The sequence below is a fragment of the Corvus cornix genome, chromosome 8 (genome assembly GCF_000738735.6).
Source record: "Corvus cornix cornix isolate S_Up_H32 chromosome 8, ASM73873v5, whole genome shotgun sequence".
NCBI classification, from domain to species: Eukaryota; Metazoa; Chordata; class Aves; order Passeriformes; family Corvidae; genus Corvus; species Corvus cornix.
Window position 1 is genome coordinate 6,257,847 of NC_046338.1, and position 17,521 is coordinate 6,275,367.

The 17,521-nt window shown below is 41.0% G+C and overlaps 1 protein-coding gene across 1 annotated transcript; it reads right to left on the reverse strand.

The window, feature by feature from the left end:
• Window positions 1-302: 302 nt before the first annotated feature.
• Window positions 303-15,780, reverse strand: LOC120410384 (ninja-family protein Os07g0602900-like). Its single transcript, XM_039556060.1, has 4 exons — window positions 15,707-15,780; window positions 15,037-15,274; window positions 3,833-3,917; window positions 303-527 (listed from the first exon to the last, which is right to left on the reverse strand). The coding sequence occupies exons 1-4, from the start codon at window positions 15,778-15,780 to the stop codon at window positions 502-504; spliced, it is 423 nt and encodes a 140-aa protein (XP_039411994.1). The 3' UTR covers window positions 303-501.
• Between the last annotated feature and the right edge of the window lie 1,741 nt (window positions 15,781-17,521).

Sequence of the window (17,521 nt, forward strand, 5' to 3'; positions counted from 1 at the left end):
ACCTGCTTCAGCTCTATGCCTGAAATCTTACTGGGAGGAGGTAACTTGCAGTGTTGTAAGTTAGGAGTCAGTGTGAGCACGGCTCAGAAATCCTCCTGCAGATGCACGGCGCTCACCGGAAACAATTGAGAATGGCAGTGGTATCCTGCAGGATGTGTGCAATGTGCTCAGCAGGGGCTTGATTTACACAGGGCCACATTATAGATTATACATTCTGGCAATTGTGGTATTGTTATTGCTGGGCTGTATCTAAGCACAGGAAGTACATATAAGCACATTTGAAGTGATAACATCCACCCCTGTTTAAAAAGCTGTACTTTATTCTTATATGTAATACAGTGTTTGCAAGGGAAAATAGATAATTTCCTAACTAGTACTTGGCAACACTTTTAGGGGAAAAAGCTGATTCGTTATGGGAAGGCCACAACAAGCATTTACAAATAAATCCACTTAAACTTTAAATCACTTTAATTTTTTTTCAGTGTGGACTGTAATCCAAGATCAGGAGGGAGACAATGCATTGCCATCTGAAACACAAGAAAGTTCAAAATAAGTTTTCAGTGTGCCACCAAAACCACAGTGCTAGGTTTCTGTTAAGGAGAATGAGTAATACCATTCTAGATGTGAAGGTTGCTGTGAGTGGGTAAGAATTCCATCTAACTGATAGGGCAGACTATGTATTCTGCAAGAAAATAAATGATCCCAACTAAAATCTTGCCCTATTTCTTCAGCTCAATAAGAAAGCCCACCCACCATACCCACTTAGCTGAAGTTGCTCTGTGCATACTTGTCTAACATTAGGGTTCAGGAACTGGTCTGTTCTCCATCCTACATCCCCAAACCAGGATTTGGGAACACATTGCCTCCAACCTTGGTGTGGAAGGAGGAATCTGTTCCTGCTGCTGCTCCCAGGATGTGGGATGTGGGTTCACCCTCAGCTCTGCAGCTGGAGACAGTGTGTGTTGAGGCCCCTGTCAGAGCCTCTCTCCCCATCTCTCTTTAACAGTGTAGGCTTCAGATCTTTCTATGCACCCAGGGAAATTACTGATCAAGACAGGGCTCTCCCAAGTTCCTTCCTGGAAGGGGATATGGATCTGTTCAGAAGAGGGATGCAATAACCATTTCTGATTTTGTATGCCAACCTATTCTCCACAGACAACACAAACTGACAAAATATAGGTAACACGTTGTGCATGCTGTGCCTATTTCTTATTTTGTTTTGCCAGGCAAAATAGATTAAAATTAGTATCAAGTTTCCCTCTTGTTCCTCCAATGATAGAAAATTACCAGGGAAGAGAAAATAAGACAGAGATTTTGCTCTCTCAAAAGGCCTTCCAGCTAAATGGATTTTTTTTTAATATTATGAAAGATAACATATGAAAGAAACATTCTTGCCTGCCTTAATAGACGAGAAAAGTAACAGTAGAACTGTGAAACAAATTAGTACATCAAAAAATATTGACCCCTGGCCCACAGCAAATCTATATTCATATTTGTAATAGTGTTGCAAATTGATAATACAATGGCATGCTGATGCTGTACTGTGTACATTGATTTGTTGATATTATGGTTATGGGTGAGGTTCTAAACAGACACTGCAAGATAATAAAGGACTGACCTACTAACAGATCTAACAGAGATGTGACAAACACATACATAAAGTCACCCAAAGCCTAATGAGTTGTTTCACAGTTTCATGAAAAACTTTTTTTTTGGTCTTCCGTCTATATTATTTAACTTTAACAATACATTTGCCTTTATAAATTTATAAATGCTATGGTCTGAAATTTTTGTGCTGACAGTCAAACTAACATTGAACAGAAGTATAGTTATTCCAAATGTCATACTTACAAAATTTTGAAATGATAATGTTGCTGATGCCTCCTAATATTAATATGCCTTTGCATTGGGGTAGTCTTGTTACAATCTTCTTTTGGAAGTGTCAGCTGCTTAAGTAAGATTTGATTTACAAAGTAATGCTAAGATATGTTTAATTTTAATTAAGATCTTCACTATTTTCCTGAATAGGAATCTCTGTCCCTGGTTTTAACTTGTAATACCCCATTTAACAAAGGAGTAGCTTCAATCATGCTTAGAGTACTTATGCAAGTTTTCACAGTGGTTGCAGGGATCAGAGCTGTAAAAACAAAGATCAGGTGATGATCTCTTCTTGGAACACACTAGGATATGAGCCTCTATTTTTATTTGTAGTTCCTAAGTCTGCTTATTAAATAGACAATAATAACTTTAATCAAATATATTTATATTTTTGTGTGTCACTGGCGTCAAACAGCACACCTACATGGCTGCAGCATGTGTGAATCTTCCTGCAGTACATTCAGGCTTTGGCTTTCATTAGGCAGTAAGACATGTTGCCTGCAAAAATATCACATAACTTGAAGAGGAGACTTTAATTTCACATGGGAAATGTATTTCATCCCTCTTACATGACATCAAAATCATTGTGCCCTTAATTGTGACTGTGGAAATGAAAATACCAGGCCATAGGATTTGCAATTAGCTTGAGACATCCAGAGGAAATTCTGTAAGTTGCTTTAGTCTCTTTATTTTGCCTTGTCTGAAATTTGTCTGATTGTTGTTTGAGTTTATAAGAGCAATTTTTAGTAGAAATGTCTATGTTTCAATTGAAGTGCTCTAACAAGATTTCTGGTCTCACTTAAGCAATATAACAGAACCCCCAAAACAACTGAGTTGTCTTTAGGTCTTAAATATTTGATTTAAGTATTCTACTAAATACTCAACAAGGTAAGAGTTCCTTAAGCAGAGTTTAAAGATCAGCCTGAGCCATGCCTCCTGCATTTCCTTCTCCAATACATCTGTCAGGACACTGACCAGCTGGGCTGCCAGATGTGCTCCTCCACATTTTGGATAAGTAATCACTTGGGCCTGGGATGCACTGGACAAGCTGTGCCTGAACCCATTTGCAGTTATTTTAGGTGACACACTAAAGTGGTCAGCACAAGCTTAGAAGACTTTATGCAGCACTTCGACAGCATTTCAGAAGAAATTCCTTGGGATTCAGAGTCTAAGATTTCATTTCAATTAATCGTCAGGATGATGAATATTATTTATTCCACTCTAAGATTAATTTTAATCTAAAACATAGTCAGATAGGGTCAATGCAGGCAAAATGATATTTCTTCCTATAGAAGCCCATCTAGATGTAATCCAGTTTGCTTTCCTGTCTCTAAATTTGGTCTGCAAGGGTAATAACAGAAGTGGATCCTGCAGGTGGCCTAGGACTCCCTTGCACTTGAACCTGATGTAGTTAGGCAAGTCTGTTTTCCCATCAAATAAAATTATTATAAACAACAATATTATGAATTGAAACTCCTCAAAGTTGTTAAATTCTGTCCAGTTTGGAAGAGGAGCTTTATCAGGCAGATCCTCAGTGAGGCAATGGAGCCCAGTGGGCAGAGTGCTGGACAGGGATTGAGAAATCTGAGTTCTCTTCCAAACTCTCCTGGCTTTTAAACGACCTTGAGCTATCACTTCTCTGTGCTGCGGTTTCACAGTCTGTATGAGCAGGATAATAATCCTCCACAAAGGTTTTAGAGTTGCTGAAGGAAGGATCTATATGAACACAGCATTTCTTCCACTAGCCTGAGCTAGATGCAGCTATTAGAGGTGGTCAGGATTTGGTCAATTCCTCATCTATTCCAGAAAATCTGAGAAATTTCCATTGTTAGACTCCTTGCTTTCAGTTGTCCATCAAAACACATTTTCATGTTAAAGGTCTTTCTTATCTTTCAGGCCATTACAAAATATCTGTAGAAAATTCCATTTTATTTAGTTATGCATGAATACTCACAGTTCATACTCCTGTTACTGGGAACTGCAAAGTGCCTCTCAGAATCGTACAAATAATAACTTAACATGGATAATGTATCTTTGACCTAAAAAAGGAAAGAGTTTTGCAATATTATAATTAACATCTGTGAGGAAAAAAATTATCTGTTAGTTTATGTTATAGGATATTTTCATTTGACTTTTACTTTGAAAAATTCCCTTTGAAACAAAAATTCTTTTTTTTTCAAATTTATCTTGATTTTACACATTTTGTGTTAATATACAACAAGCTCTGTGCACAAAAAAAGAACAGTCTACTTTCAAAACTGCTGAATGGTTTGACCTCAAGGGCATAGAAACTGTTGACTCATTGTTTTTACTGCATATAATATTAGTCCTTTGTCACATCCAGGGAATGACATCATCTTCTTCATTGTTAGCAGCAGGTTTGAATAACAGAAAAAGTGCAGCATTAGTTGTCTACTGTGTTTGTTCTTAATAAATGAATGGATATCTGGTACCAAGAATCAGATCAGGGTTTTTGAGTAACATTTAGAACAAGTTTGTGCCCAGACCCTGCAAAGAGCTTTGCTCCTGGCCACCATCTGCAGGGCAGTCGAGCTGGCAGGAGCCCGGAGCCTGCAGAGGGAACATCACTGATGGTTCTGGCTGCTCCAAAGTGATAAGAGGAGGCAGGGAAGAAGAGACTAAGCACAGAATGAAACAGATCTGTTCTTCAAGGTCAGCTTAATAAAAGGAATCCCTGCACTTCTGTGAATCATACTTCTCTGGAATCTAAATTTATGAGAAGTAATTATCTGAAAAGAAGTCATCTCTAGGACACGCAAACAAAATGGGAACTGGTTATCTTCAAAATGCACCATTATAAGTATTTCATCCATTCCAAATTTTTATTCATGTCCTTTAGTCTTCTACTCCCTCTAACTGAAGTATCTATGTCCTAGTCTCAAAGAGTAATTGCCTATCAGAAGTATTTGGTTATATCTGCTTCATGGAAGAGGGATACATCATTAGAGAGAGTGATCAGGCTGGTGGAAGTCTTCTTTGAGGTGAGAGACCACTTTCTTCTGTGGCAAAGAAAATTTTAACTGTTGCTTCCTGAACAATATGTATTCCCAGTGAAACAGAGTTTACTCAGGAAGAGATTCCTTGAGAGTCTGATAAAGTGCCAAATCCTAATCTGCGTTACCCACTGCCTCTAAGTTTTCCCAGAAAAATGTGATTATTTAACTCTAAAATTATACCTTTGTGGTTCCAAAAATATTTATGCTGAAGATAAGTTTCTGTTTTGAGAGAATGAATCAAACTGTACTTTGAAAAGCTGAAATCCATACAACTGTGAGAGAAGCACCCAGGCAGGAGGCTGGGAAAGCTGGAGGCAATGGGTTAAGGAATCCAGGATGGCTCAATCACAGAGGTCCACATACCAAGGGTGGACTCAGGCAAGGGCTACACACATGGAAATACTTCTAGAATACCAGAGCTAAGAAAGAAAAAAGCAAGCCATGCTCTAAAATATCAAATTCAGACCTGTTGGCTTGGAAGCAAAAGTGATCTCATGTATTGACCTCTTCACTTGTGCAGATAGAGACCTGCCTCGCATGTAAGTGGCTCAGGTTGGAGCAGGTGCATCTATCCCAGTTCCTACCGCAAACTTACACCCCAATTTTCAGACTTATCTGTTGTGAGAAGTAAGTAATGCTATACTTTTTTCTTTCATGTTTCATATGTTTTTGCTATTTTTAGTTCTGGTCCAGAGTTTGTCTTCAATCAACATTTCCAAAAGGTCTCAAGTAGCATGAATTTTGGTGAGGCCAAATCACTTGATTTTCCCTCACACTATTTAGAAGAGGCTTTACTTGGACAAAAGCAATCATGCCAGCCATTTCCCTTCATCCTTTAAAATTACTGGCCACCTCTAAAGAACTTGGCCTCTCTTTTGTGTCACTTTTTGACAACTCATTTGAGTTAAACAGGTTGCCATGGCCAAATTAAATGCTTGGGAAATGGACCATACAATTAATTTGCAATAGTAAGTTGTCTCAGCATCATTTCTCTTCCTCTCAAGGGGAATGCTGGCTCAAGCAAAAGAAAAGATTAACGTAATAAAAATATTCTAAAGACATCCTGTTAATTGTCCCAAGCTCAGATGGTATTGTGTATTCTTCTGTTGTGCATAGCCAGCAAACAGTGTAAAATCCAGAACTCCTTCCCACTGTGAAAGCAGAGCTTCAGTGCTACAGGATAATCCCAGCCTTTCTGGAAAGCAGATGGAAATGTGGTGTGGCAGAGCTTTGCTTTGGGTTTCAGAGGTGAGCTCAAATTTGCCCCATTTATGAATATAACAATATGATTTGTTAATTTAGACACATCAGCAACTTTAATGGAGAGAAAAAAGGTTTGTGTGAAAAAGGAAAATTGCAAGCAAAGAGCAAATTTGGGGGGGAAAAAAGTATTTTTTTCCTCCAAATATGCAAATGAGGTCTCCCATGTTTGTTTGGGGACAGAAAACACTTGAGGTTTTAAATTCAGCCAAAACAGAAACTTTCCTTTACAAATACATTTGCAGTGTTGACCTTGAATATCACATTAAGTGACAGCAAATCTCATAGGAAAATAAGTTAATATATCAAATAAAACTCAGAAATATTCACAAGTGGCTGAGTGAAGCAAAGCTTGCAGAGGAGTTAGATTAAACAAGAGCCTGTAATTCTCTATTTGCTCTAAAATGTCCTTAACAAGGACAAAGTCTGATTTTTGCTTATATGAAAATAGTCATAAAATATGTAGGAAAACACAGAATGTTGTTTGCTTCAGTTCCTGTAAACTAATCAGGCTGAATGATGAGTCTTCCTGTAAGTGGGAGCACTGCTGAATACTATGCATGAAACCCTGTTCCTCCCCTCATAAACAGCTCAAGCTTTGCCTATGTATTAGTGCAGAAAAATAAGTATTGACTTATTCACAAATTACTTTTTAGGCACTGGATTCCCAGAAATATATTTGTATAACATCATTTAGAAGCAAGTGGATGTGTTAATAACCAGTTTCTCTTTCATTTTATGGCCTTAAAGACACTTTGATCTTATAAAATGATGTTTGTCATCTCAGCTGTGGGGCTCACTTCCTACCTCTTCTTCTAAAATGAATTTTTTACATCAATTCAATATGCCCCTTTTCATTTTATTTCAGACTGCCAATTAAGATGTTTCTTAATATTTTATCAAACAAACAGGTTCCCTACAAGATGCTAACTTTTTCTTGGGTTGCTTTTTTATGTCTTTCCAGAATGAAGTATTTTGGATGTGGTACAGTTTGTTCACATGTCAAACATGGATTTTTTAAATTCTGTCATTCCCCAGAACAGTAAGGAGAGAAAATAAATCAGATGTTTTATCTGATTGTACTTTGATCAGGTTTTTCTCTGTTCTCAAAAAGAACAGTGTGGAGCTTCACTTGCTCCACAAAAAGCATTTTTAGCTCTGAAAATATTTCAAAGATATATCAGTAAAGCCAGACCTAACACTTAAGAGTTCTACTCATCTTAAAAAAAGACTCATTGCTTTACCATGGTCATAAATGACCATTTAGGATCTCCTGGTATTTAATCTCCACTATATTAGCTGTTAGTAGGAGCCAAAATTGGACAGAATTTCACTTGCCATAATACTTCCTATCACTCTCCATCAGTGACATAAGTGGGTGATGAAAAATGTCTGTAATTGTGCTTCTGGGTACATCTTGATACATGGCAATCTAGGAAATACTGACAGTGTGTGTGACACACGTGGGAGAGATGTGTGAGCCTTCCCAGCAGGGAATTTTGCTGAGTTTGAAGTATAAATTGAAACTAAAAATGGTCGTGATTAAGGTCATGGTGGCCATGGAAGTCTAGAGGTCATGGGAGGGCTTGTGGCTTTTAGCAGAAAAGGCAGAAAAGGTTGTGAGCAAACAAGGAGCTGCCTTCCTTGTGTGATACTCTTGCTATAGGCAGAGGATGTTGCAGACTGTTCTGAACACTGAGTAATTCAAGAAAACAATACAACTGTGAAAACCCAAAAGTTAGATTTCAAGTGTTTTCTAACTCCTTTATTACCTTCTGAAATTATACGGCAAAGATCCAGAGCCTAGACCTTTGGGAAATCTCTAAAGAAAAGTCCGAGGAAGACATTCTTCAAAATAATTTACCATTTCGTTTCCTCAGCATGGTGGAAACTAGATAGAGCTGTTCTGGCTCCCCTCAGTCCTTCCATTTATAGAAAGTACCCAATAACATTTAAACCTTTTTGAAATGTTTGGGAGACTTCTCTATGCTCCAAGGGAGCTGATGTTCTCAATATTTAGGATATGTACTCAAAATGGTTTCTCTCTTTTAGTGTCTCCAGTGCAAAATCATTACATTGCCAGAAATAAATTAAGCCTAACTTGCGGGGAAAAAAATTGGATTCCATCATGTGTTTCATATTGTACCATTATGAAAACGGTATATTAAATTCAAATACTTCAATTGTACCATTAGATGTTGTCATTATGTGGCTGGCTAATTGATAGGTTATTCCAATGAACATTATAATTTTAGACTTCTAAGAATCATCCATGTGAAGAATTTCCAAACTTCAGAGAAGTAAACTGGGTGTTAGGAAGGAAAAACATGTACTGAGAATATTTCCTAATGCATGTCACTGAAAAATCATTACATAACTGCCGTGTGCATTCCAGGACTTGGTGCAGTCTATTTTTAATACCCGGTATGAAAGAACTTCCTGCTACTTTTTCTTTTTGAAAGCTGCTTTGTGGTTCATTAGAACATGTTGCCAGGCCAAGTTTTCTGTTACCCTTAAACCTCACTTTTACTGCTTTTCTTTTTAATAAAAGGGAAACTGTATCAGAAGGAAGAATGTGCTGAGTGTAAGATACCTTTGAGAGTAATGTATGTTGTGTAAGTGTTGCAGTGGTCCCAGAACTAAGCACTGCCAGGCCAGGCCTAGTCTTAAACCCAAAAAGAAATCTAGACATAACAAACACATACATGTTTAAGAAAGGCAAAAGAATTTGTATGCCAAACAGCAGCACCTAGCAAAAATTTTCAATCTTCTGTTTATGAAAGCAGATTTTTTTTTTAATTAGAGTAGTTTTAATTTCATATTGATCGCCAGTGTTATCACAGGTCACCATTTTGACCATAATTTGGATAATCATGACCATTAACATGAAGCATTTTGCTTAAATGCAATGAAAATTTTTCAAACACAGGCTATGCAAGATATTTCAGAATATTTTAACTGCAGAGAAAGTTTACAGCATTAGTGTAGTTTTACTGTTAAAGTCCTGGACAAACAGACTGATAGAGGTGAGATGGCCACAGGGACCACCATTTTCACCTCCTCTGGCTTCCTGCAAAACAAAGGCCACAGGACTTCCTGAAATAATTTCTTTTCAAGCAAGAACATATCATTTAGCAATGGTTCAATCAAGTGACAGACAACCCACTAAATCTGCTGAAAGTATTTAAAAGTATTAATTTTATAGACAAAAAACACTTGTAACTTGCAAATTAACAGGCAGTCCATTGTACATTAGAAAGGGCTTCCGTGACTCCGTTGCTTTCATCCCTAGCAGAGGAATGGGAGGACAGTTTTTGGTGCCAAACAGCACTCGGTGGTAATTGCTGTAACTCTTGCTGTGAACCTGCTCCTCTGGCGGGGAGGCAGTGGAACGTGTCAGGCACAGGACTGGAACAGGTCATACCTCAGCTGCCCTCCCTGCCACTGCTCCCACAGCCCCCACCAGTGCCATCCCAGCATAGGGAGCAGCTCCTGAGTTGCCTCAGTTTTCAGAGAAGGCAAACAGTCAACTGTGGGAGATGTGGAGCCCATTGGGGGACTGTTAGATGATGCTTTCCCTGGGGCTTGTCATGGTAAACTGCGCTGACGAGGATATTTAGGAACTCCAAAGCTAACAAAATATTTGGACTTCCCTTTCTGTTGTTTTGACATTTTCCCACCAGCAGCAATTCCTTTCTCCCTTCACTCTGCCGTCTCTGTAAAGTTTCATCTTCACAGAATACTTTTGGATCATTTATTTCTGCACTTTTTTAGATCTTTACAGTTGGTTTTGTTGCCAAAGAGAGTGGTCCAGTCCTCAATCATAGTGCTCCCAATCTCAGCTGAGCACACTCCCCTCTCCCTCTTCACATCAGAACACTCTGGGTTTATTTTCCTTTATTTTCATTTTTGTTTTCAGAGGAAATATATTCACCCAAAAAGGTGAAATCTGACCGAGTTCTGCTTATTTCAACAAAGTTTTTATTAAGAAATGCATTGCAGGTCACTTAAAAGTCTTCCACTTCTCTGCTTAACCTTGTCCAGTGCTTCATAATAACATCCAGTTTTCGGTTGCTTGTCACTGTTTGGGCTGGTATTTTCCAAGCCAAGCGTCTGCCTCAGGTTTAAGTTTTGGCAGTTGCCAGCTAAACCACTGTAGTAATTTTCAAGAACAAGGTTAAAAAAATATTTTGCCCCTATTAAAAAATAATAATCTGGTTGCTTCATTCAGAAGTGTTGGTATCCCCATTACAGAAGGAATTTGAAATGAAACACCATTGCTGGTCTACTTTCATCCATGCACCTTTAAAGCAGCAACTTGGAATTTGGCAGTACCGCTGCTGTGGTTTCACAGATGTGCATCCAAATGTAAAAAAAAGTTGTAAGACTCAGAAAAAAAACCCCTCAGTTTGCATGTGATTGGTTAAGAATGGTTTGCTTTTGTCATTTTGTTAAATTTTCCAAAGGCCAGCCCGAGCTGACGGAGTGTGCTCCGTGTTCGGTGGCTTTCCTGGAGCAACGGGTACTGCCTGTGCCTGAGGCAATGGGGACCACAAGTGCTCCTCCCTTCCTGTGAGATCTGGGTGCCTCTCCTGTGTGCATCACCTCCCTTTGTCCTGCTGCTGAGAAAAGGAGGATGGGTCACAAAAGTGGAAGAGTTTGGGAGGAGGCCTCCAACCAGGGAGCAGAAAGGGAGAGAAAGGAAGAGATGAAGGCAGTAGAGTCCAAGGAGACAACAATTACTGACCAGTAATAATTCTCCTAGGACATCATGGACAGAAATCAGTTGTGGAAGCAGTTCTGCATGACAAGGGAAAAAAAAGATTATGCATATTTACATAAAGAGATTCTGCTAGGCAGTGGGAAGGGGTATGGTATATTAGGTAAGGAGGTTAATAAGCATCATGGAGATAAAGATAAGATGCTGGAGGAAATAATTACAAAAAAATAAGAGGGTGGATGTGCAGATGAAGCAAGGGAAACTAGGAGATGAAAATAGAGTGTGAAGTGTGTAAGAAGGCAGGAGCCAGGGAATGGAGAGCTGGATAAACACAGCGTGGAAGAGAAAGAGCTAGGAGTTACCTTAAAACAGCACAGAGGAGAAAAAGAAGGCAGGAGCCAGGCAGAAGAAAGCATCAAGGGAAAGAAGGGGTGTGAGTACAGACTGAACTCTGAGAATAAGCTGATTTTCTGAGTCAGACATATATGCAAATTGTGATTTATCTGTAATGGTATAGGAACAGGAATCAGGTATGACTAACATCTATAGCCACATTTTCTTTTCTTGTTAGAGATCTTTATCGCATATTCTGGATGTCTTGAGCCAGAGCCCTGGAGTTAAGGTGACCGCATGTCATTATCTGTTTATTTTTCAGGCTTCCTCTCTCTGATTTTGTTAACAAACATTCTAGTGCCTAAAGTACAATATACGGCTTTTTTTAACCACAGTAAAAAGTCTTTCTGCAGAATACATTCGAAAATGCTACAAGCAATTTTGAAATGATAGGTAGGGCTGCCAGCAGTGTCTCTCACTGGCAGAGCAAAGCAAGGCCCTGCACTCGGCTCGATGGCCTTTCACTGTGGGTGTTTGTCCTCTAAGAGGGCTTGCACCATCCCCATTACATTGTGTGTAATTCATCACAGGGGTCAGCAGCACTGCCTTGGCAATTTTACCTCCCACTAGACAGGAACACTGCCTGGAGACACAGGAACAGAGAGTGGGAGAGGGCTGGGTGCTGCCCATGGGCAAAGCAGAGGTGGAGGTCACTGAGCAGCAGCCAGGGAGGGCTGCCCCGTGGTGCTGCTGGAGCTGCAGAGACACCAGTTCTACTCCTCCAGTGGCAAAACAGGGAGAAACACTCAAATTTGCCCCTATCATGGTGATTCAGCTTGCAAGCATTTGCCATTTATGTTAAAGAAATTCCAAATTTTTTAATATAAATGGCAAATGCTTTCCCACAAACAGCATGTTTGGTCTGTCACATTTTCTGCAAGCTGAAGGCAAGCTTTGCAGAACTGAGCTTTACTTTCCTTTTGAGAATGAAAGCAGCACTGCTGTCAGAAAGTTGAGTTGTTGGTGTGTATCAGGTGATAGAAAAAATTAGTCTGCACATGGTCTGACATGCTTTTTTAACATATACTTGGGAGCTGCAAGTGTTGATTTGCTGTCTGTGTATCTGTTTGTCATACTGATAGCTTAAATCCACAAATTACACTTCTAATAACAACTCCTAGGGTAAGGTTGCTGTTACTGCTTGGTTCCTCCTAAAGATTAAACAGAGCTAGAAGTTGGTACATTGACCTATTGCTTCTTGAGGCAGATCTCTGTTAAAATTCTGACCTACGTCCCAGCTAAAAATGTGTTCAATCTTTTCTTAATTTGTACTAGATACTTGTGTACATTACAAAACTGTCTCGCAATTTGGCAAATTAAGTTGTCTGTGGTTTGCTCTGGAATTGCAGAGATATTGCAGTGCACTGCAGCATTGCATAATGAGGTTCCCCAGACTTTCCTTACTCGAGTGAGTAACAGCAATTCTTATCTCTAGCGAGCATCAGATTAATCCCGTTTTTGAGAAAAGAATTAGTATCAAATATATGATGGGCATGTTATGCCTTGTGGCTGCAATGTTGTTTCAATTAACTTCCCTGAATATACCACAATGGAAAGTGTCAGCTTTTTGCCTCAGAGGCCTATAATTAGATTAAATGAATACTGTTAATTATCTACTACCTTCTTTACACAAAACAGTATGTTTCCATAAATTAAAGTGCTTGTACAGGAAGGAAATTGTTGTTCTCTCCAATACATGCATACTGTGCTGGATTGTGGATACTGTTACTCTATCACAGTGTAGCACAGCTCTTTGTCTGCAGCCCTTATTTACAGGAGCTAAAACAAATTACATCTGAAAAATCCACAGACATCACACTATTTAAAGCATATATATTGGTGCAAGGAGGTGATATTACTAAGTGTTACAGTGCTCATGAAACAAGTACACTTTTCTCTTTGACAGATGTTCTCTACAAAATTCTCTTAGAGAGATTAAGTATAGCTTTGTTTGTGTACCTACAGTCACACCCTCGAGGACTATGTTATGTACAGAGAGAAAACTGCTTTTTCTAACAGAGTGTACTTCTTTCAGAAAATTTTAAAAAGTCCATCCAGTAAGAAGCATTTAGAGTTAACAGCTTGGTTCCCAGGCCTGTGCATATTCCAGCTAGTGTAGACTGAAAATCTCCTCTGCCTTTTCTCCAGCATTACTATATGCAAGCAAAAGTTCCTGACTGATCAATTCGCTGCCATCCTGGCATGCCTGATTGGGAAGTGCAGATCTTCAAATGGTGGTACATCACCTCTAGGGTAACATATCTGAAGCAGAAAGTACTCTTTTTGATTTGACAAAGTGTATCCCAATGTCCCTATTTCCATCAGAATAGATGTTAATAACTTCAGGCCTGAACATGCCATCCTCCCTCCCCAGAAAATTACAATTAACTTTTGCAGAAGCCCTCATTCTAGCCTGCAATATACTCCGCATATAAATGTGATCTGTACCCAGGATTGCTCTTGTGTTTCATTAAGGTCAAACCCTGAAAAGCTTTTGAATACTCAGTGTTCCTACAAGGCATCGCATTTTATTGTGGTTTGTGCTGTGTGTATTTTCCTTTAAATGTTCATTAGCTTTGTGTATAAAAATGTTCATTAAAATATCATTGTGCTGGTAATAATCTTAATATTGAGGAGTGAAGAGGGCTGTGTTGCAATATAAATGCTGCCCCGTTTCCTGCTCTCAGGGTGTAACAGGAGAAAGAAAGACCATCTTGATAGGCACTATCTGCTGAAGGAAAACTTTCACAGGAACTGTGAATCGACTTTAACCTCTTAGTGGCTGCACTGTGAAGAAAATGTTTCCAGCTTCCTAGACAGAATTAGGCTTCTTTAATTTAAAAGACTCTCATAAATGCTAGTGGTCCTTATAATTACTGCTACAAATATCAGAAAACAGTTACAGAGGAACAAAGAAATGCAACTGGAAACATGGTTCAGTGGTCTTGTACTTCCCTGAAAAGCCGATTATACTTTTGGCTGATTCAGTTTCTTTCAGAGGGAATTTACCCTTTCTGGCAGTTTGAGTCTGGTTGCACTAAGGGCACAAAATGCATCTGGGGATGAGGAAATTGGCTCGGGGTCCTGTGTGTGTCAAACTGAATTTTGCCACCAAGCTCTAGATTTTGTCTTTTAGCCCGAGTGCCCCTTGTTTTGTCAGATTCAGAAGCTATTTTAACACTAGTTTAAAAATAGAGCCATTTCAGTTGTTCTTTTGCAGGTGCCTTGCCCAATTCCCTGCTTTCCCTGCATGACTTATCTTGTAGGATAAGCAGTAATGAAAGGTCAAGGTTATTCTGAAGTATCCAGCATCGGAGAGTTCTCTTCCTCATAGATCCTTAAGCTGAACTTCGCACAATTACAACTGATACTGTGCTGAAAGGTAATTCAAACAGGGAAAAAGTACAAAATGACAAGCAAGAGCCTTTGGCACTGTAAAATGTCCCTGGTGTGCTTCTTCAAAACGCAGAAGCCATTTTACCACTCAGAGCCATGGCAGAAGTGAATTATTTTTTTTTTTCTGAGTGAGGCTCTGTAAATTAGGGCTGCAGAGCCAGGCTTAGCACATCTGGCTCTCAGAAATGTGCCATGTACTTTACATCCGAAGATAATTTTCTCGCCTCTGTGACACAGAAGCCAAGAAGCGTGGATTTTTCCTCCCCCCTCTCTCGCCTGTCTGATTTTCAAATGTAACACAAGATTATGAAAAGCTCCTGCTGGTAGATACACCTTGCTAGCCATTTTTTTAAAGGAAACCTGGAGACAAACCTGCTTGGTTTTGCCTTCTAACGTGAGCTGTGCTGGGAGAAGATGCTTCTGCCTCCCTGGACGCGGGGCTGGGGGAGGAGAGCCCGGCGCAGCAGCGGGAGCCCCGCCGCCGCCGCCGCCCGGCAGCGGCCACAAAGATGTGTTAGAAACATCCCCCCGGCAAGACGTGGGTCCCTTCTCTGTACTCACTGCGGCTGCGAAAGCACCGGAGTTAACGCTGAGGAGACTCCAGTCCCGGCTGCGGGGAGAGGGAGGAAAGGGAGGGAAAAAGAGAAAAGGAAAAAAAAAAAAAAAAGAGAAGGAGAAGGAGAAGATAGGGGGAAAAAAAAAAAAAAATGGGGCGCAGTGCGAGTTGCGGCGGCGGGCGGGAGAGAGGCGGCGGGGGCGGCCGGGGTGTCCCGAGCCCCGGGGCCGCGCAGCGCTGCCCGGCCGGCGGCCGCCCCGGGCCTGGCGGCGGGGGCCGGGGCGCAGCGAAGCGGCGGCGGAGCCCGCGGAGGAAACTAAATAAATAAAATCAGACTGTTATTTAAGGCGCGTAAATTTAAAATTATTTGGACAGGAAGAGCAAGGGGAGCGGAGCCGCAGGAGCCAAAGTAACGGTTTCGGAGCGGGCGCGGGCCCCCCCCGCCCCGCGGCCCCGAGCCCGGGCGCTCCCCGGGGGCCGCCCGACCTGCCCGCACCTCGGCCGGCGCGACCTCCCTCCTCCCCGGGGACCCCGGCAGAGTCCTCCGGGAGCACCGACATTTTGAGTGCCTGTGTGGTGGGGCAGGCTGTGCTGAGAGCCGGTGAGAAATCTTTCTTTCTCTCGCTGTCCTTCTTTCTCCATTTTTTTTTTCCTTTCCCACCCCCTCCCCCCCCCCCCCCGCCATGCACAGAATAACAGTCCCAACGGAGAAAAGCAAAAGCTTTCCTCCCCTCGCTTTTTTGAGGCAATTTCAGCACTTTACTCAGGAGATAATAATGTCTGGTTCCTTCTGGCTGCCTAGCGAATTCTCAGGTACATTTGTGGAAGAAACCCTTTTCTTTCTTTTAGAAGATGCAAAGTCGTAGTTTTCTACTGTGTTAACTCCTTCTTTATGTGAAAAATGCAATGGCATTTCCTAGGGAGCTAATATCTTACCCCACCATGGAATAAACCATTGATCCCATCCCTCTCCCCACACTGAAAGATGGAAAGAAAGTATTTTCCTGTGCTTAAATGTGCAGTGGCTTATTGCACTGGAGACTGAGCAGAATTCACCTTCAAATACCTTCTCATTTACTCTCCCCCGGCTAAGGGCAGGGCAGTGCCTGAGTTAGCCCTGCACCTCTGCCCTTCTCTCCCCAGCACCCACAGATAGGGTATTTCACCCTCTCGCGGTGCTGCTGCCACAGATGAAACTCTCTTCGTTCCCTGTAGGATCCCTTTAGGATCTGCCCCTTTCCAAAAGGAGTTCAGCAGCCCCCGCCGTTGTTCCGAGGACAATTCAGAAACAAAGGTCAAGTGTAACAGCTTTGCTCATCCTTGTAACCGAAATAGGGGAGAGGGCTGTTTCCCCATAGTTGTGTCCTCACACAGCCTGGTCACTGTGAATCCTGGTACAGCTACATTTTATGCTCTATTTCTTCACATTTTTCTGTGCTTGCTGTATTTGTTTCTATTTATACCTCTCATCTCGATACTGCACTGTTTGCTGTCGATTCCTGGGCTGCTGCAGGGCGATCTCTGCTCCTGCCTGGAGACTTACTTGGCAGTTGGTTTATGTCTCAATAAAAGCTCTCAAAATTCTTTAATTCCATCTCACACGCTGCAGTTTTGCATCTCTGGGTAAACATGATTGTCGACATTTTCACGAATACGCGAATTTTTGAAACTGGACTTTTTGATGTTGCCAAAATAGTGGGGGGGAAGCGCCAAAGCAGTTTCTGAAAGCACACCCGATACTACAATCCTTTTTAGGTGTCAGGATTCCCTATTAATAAGACTTGCTTTATATTATTTTCTCCTCACTCAGTAAGTATAAAGACTTCTGGAGGAAAGCCATTCTCCAGCAGCCAGGCACCTTTTTTCAGTGACAAACCCTGTAAGGTGCGTGTAACCCACCAGCTGACGAATTTCTTCGGTTTCCCAGAGGCTCTTTGTAGTAACTATTAACTTCCTGGGATAATAGAGAGCAATCCTTGCTTTCAAAGTATTTAACTAGGAATTTCAATTGATAATGTTGTTTCCGATAAAATGAGGGGCTCACTGAGAAAACGCAGCAGTAAAGTCAGATAAAACACACCTTTAAACCAGACTATCGCCCGTGACTCAGCCGCCGAGGCTTTGGGCACGACCAGGGGGTGATTCGTCCTGGCTTTAACCCTGAACTCCTGGCACGCAATAAAAGCCGCTATTTCTGACTAGGCGGGGCATTTTTCTAGGAAGAGAAGTTGTTCCATCAAGCCACTGCTTAAACTTCGCCTTAGCGTAAATTAAATGCTGATGAAGCTCCAAACGGGTTTG

Excerpts from the sequence above, each read along its gene's own strand:
- LOC120410384 (XM_039556060.1), bottom strand. The coding sequence starts at position 15,780 with ATGTCGGTGCTCCCGGAGGACTCTGCCGGGGTCCCCGGGGAGGAGGGA. Across the intron at positions 15,275-15,706 it reads GCCGGCCGAGGTGCGGGCAG|CCGGGACTGGAGTCTCCTCA; the intron begins GTCGGGCGGCCC and ends CTCTCCCCGCAG. Across the intron at positions 3,918-15,036 it reads TAGAAGGCAAAACCAAGCAG|GTCAAAGATACATTATCCAT; the intron begins GTTTGTCTCCAG and ends TTCCTTTTTTAG.